The 3,148-nt window shown below is 41.9% G+C and overlaps 1 protein-coding gene across 1 annotated transcript in view; it reads right to left on the bottom strand.

The window, feature by feature from the left end:
• Positions 1 to 35: 35 nt before the first annotated feature.
• NUF2 (NUF2 component of NDC80 kinetochore complex) overlaps positions 36 to 3,148 on the bottom strand; it is a gene marked incomplete at its 3' end in the record, with an annotated part of 4,036 nt that continues 923 nt past the window's right edge. Inside the window, exons 2-5 of the mRNA XM_031065191.1 lie at positions 2,186 to 2,260; positions 1,200 to 1,276; positions 986 to 1,047; positions 36 to 143 (exon numbers count right to left, since the gene is read on the bottom strand). Of these exons, the coding sequence (XP_030921051.1) occupies positions 36 to 143; positions 986 to 1,047; positions 1,200 to 1,276; positions 2,186 to 2,260 (322 nt within the window). The remainder of the gene's footprint in view (positions 144 to 985; positions 1,048 to 1,199; positions 1,277 to 2,185; positions 2,261 to 3,148) is intronic.

Genomic DNA, 3,148 nt, shown 5'->3' on the forward strand with positions numbered 1-3,148 from the left:
TTATACTTTTATAGGCATCTGGAATAAATCAGCACCTAATCTTACATAGCTCTGTTGTAGCTCCAAGTAGACCTCACGCCGGGATTCCCTGAAGTTCACAAAGTTGAGGATGCCACTCAAGAAGCGAACTGTCCTCTTGGTCTCTGAAACAACAATTGCACTGAGCTGGCTTCCAAAAGCATTGCAATTGCTTCAAAAAAGTTGGGCCAAGTGTAATTCAAGGAGACAGAAATTACAAAACACAGTCCAAATTAGTTCTTCTCCCACTCAGCTTGCAAAGATTTCAGACTACACAAAAACCAGCACCAAGCTGGTTACCAACACTTAGCAATTCTGTGTAATTTAACAAATGAATAGTGGCACCTGGGAGAAAAGGCTGTTAACACACAGCCTCCCATTCCAACAGAAGCCAGGGAGAAAAGAGTGTCAATCTTGAACTACAGCTCTGAAGAGAACCTCTCTGTAGCTATCAGCCAAACTGAAGGCAGCAATTTGAACTGCAGGGACTTTCTGTCTTTATACCAAGCAAACTTTCTGAAAGATGATTACAAAAGCTCTAAATGGCTTAGACAAGACAGATCCAGAAGTGAAAGATTTCTTCAGAGCAGCATTTTCCAAGTTGTCTGTGCTGTGGCAGAATCACAATTGGGTATTGAAAGGAGTGGAGCACTAAAGCATTCCAGAGCTGTCAGGGTAATTTCCATCCCCATCTATTATTACACTGTTATAAGTATGTCACAGCCCATCTCCAGACCAGCAGCTCAACAGATTCACAGCATTCAAAGCTGCCCTCAGTTACTGACTGCACCAGCCCACATAAGGAATAAGAGCTGTCCACTAGAAGCAGCTTGTTTAAGGGTCAGAAGAGCAGCCAGAAGGACATTTCTCCACACTAGACACCCATCTGGCTATGCCCAAGGAGAAAAAGCACCTGGAATACCAAGCAGCACCCAGGAAACACAAGGATTGCAAGGCACTTGCTTACTTGGGTTTAAAACATCAGCGATTTGGAAGTCACTGATCCGGCACATGGGCAGCAAGCGCTCCCTGCAAGGAGAACAAAACACAACCTCTGCTGCAGTGACGTTTGGTGACCATGGCTCTGTTCTTGTCCTGTACCCATTTGCTGCAAAATAGATCTTGTCCTCTCATCCCAGAGCATCAGCCCAGCAAGGACAAGGCAAGCATCTTCTACTCACATGTGGATATACAAGTTACAGACAGGTAGAAAGCCTTCATAGATCTGTGGGTACATTATGTCAACGTTGAATGGCATCTAAAGAGTAAAAAGAATAAAAAGAGAGTCAGTGCATAAGTAGAGAATATTTAAAACAAAAATTATGCAGCATTTTCCACAGCATAAAATAATTCCAATAGATTAAGAACACTGAGGATGATCTTCCCATCCACAGAGAATGCATATTAAAGGCTGAAAATGTCAACAAAGTAAATAGCACACTATTTTAAGGGTCAACTTTGGCTGGAAAAGACAAAAAAAAACCAATAATAACTAAAGCAGCAACATTACAAACTCTGGAAATTAATCTAAACTCTGTTTTATTTACTTCAGGACTTGTGCAGCACAACATTATACAGCTACCAGCAAGACGGTCCTTCTTTAAACACCCCAAAATTGACACACTCAGCTGCTTCATGGAGAAGTCAGGAGGAGAATGTGGAGACAGTGGTTCACTGTCCCCTTTCTCTGACATTTCAAACCTCACAGCACAGCATGGCAGCTGCTGGCACTGCCTGGGAAGAACAGAGTTACCTTGTGCCCATAATACTCTTCCCTTTTAGTTTATCCAGAAAAGCCATGACACAAAACCATTTACTCTCATTTTCAAGGATCAGTTTTTGCCTACCAGAGACAGTAGGTAAATTAACTGTTAGTCAGTTTAGGTATCAGCCTCTCCTCACTTTCCTCTCAGTTAATGGAGGAGTGGAGATGATCAAATATAAAAAACAACATTTACATTCCTTCCAGATCAGTCCAACCTCCTCTAGCAGGAGCCCAGTATGGATTTTCAAGGCATGGTGTTCCTTCAAGGCATGGTGTTCCTCCAAAAGCTTGTCCACTCCCTCCTGGACCTTACAGACATTTCTGGCACTCTTAGCATCCCAGAGAACAGGTAAGTCCAATATTTTTTTCACACCCCCCCCCCCCTGCCACAGGCAGCCCTACCATGTAGGCGTGCTCCAGTCGGATCCCACACACTTTCTGCAGGATTCTCAGGTAAATCAGGTGTAAAACTTCAAGCTGCAGGAAGAGAGGACATGAATCAGGATTCCATATGTTTGATTACTCAGGGCTCCCAGGCCAGGCCATGAAAGCATTCAGTTTTTAACACATGAAGGCTGAATTCACTGGCCCACCACGACAACCAAGTTTCACTTTGAACATTTAGCAGTTCAAGCATTACTTGCTGATAATCTAATTTTAAGGAGCAGCAGTCAGCTCGGGCAATTACAGCCCTGACTGTGTGTGTCTGGCATTGGTTTTCATTACACTGCTGCTTGCTGAGCAGTATTCAATCCAAACAACGCAAAAAAACCTAAAAAAGGTCACAGAAATTATAATTCTGTAGCAACAAGTGCCCTTCATTCGATTATTAAGATTAAAAAAAATCACTTACAAGCCAAACAATTATTCATTTATAGCACTAATCTATGATCAGTTTTGCTTCTTAAAAACCATCTAAACAAGCAGGGCCAGACATATTGTAAGTGGATATATATAAATATATATATGTGTACACACACACACATATATATATATGTATATATATAATATATAAATATATCTATATATACATAATATTTTTCCCCCAATATATTGGGGGGAAAAAAGCACCCTTTCAGTAATACCCGAAGTAATAATCAGTACCTTCCTGAATTACTTATCTATAGTTAACATCCCAACATGTTGCATAAAGCTGAAGTTAAAGCACAATCTTCACGCTCCTAATTCTAGGTTAACATCACTTATACTTTTATAGGCATCTGGAATAAAACAGCACCTCATCTTACATAGCTCTGTTGTAGCTCCAAGTAGACCTCACGCCGGAATTCCCTGAAGTTCACAAAGTTGACACCACGGCGCTTCCCGGCAAGGTCCGAGGAGAACCCCGAGCCCACCCCCAGCCCG

The sequence above is a fragment of the Geospiza fortis genome, unplaced genomic scaffold, assembly GCF_000277835.1.
Source record: "Geospiza fortis unplaced genomic scaffold, GeoFor_1.0 scaffold250, whole genome shotgun sequence".
NCBI lineage: Eukaryota > Metazoa > Chordata > Aves > Passeriformes > Thraupidae > Geospiza > Geospiza fortis.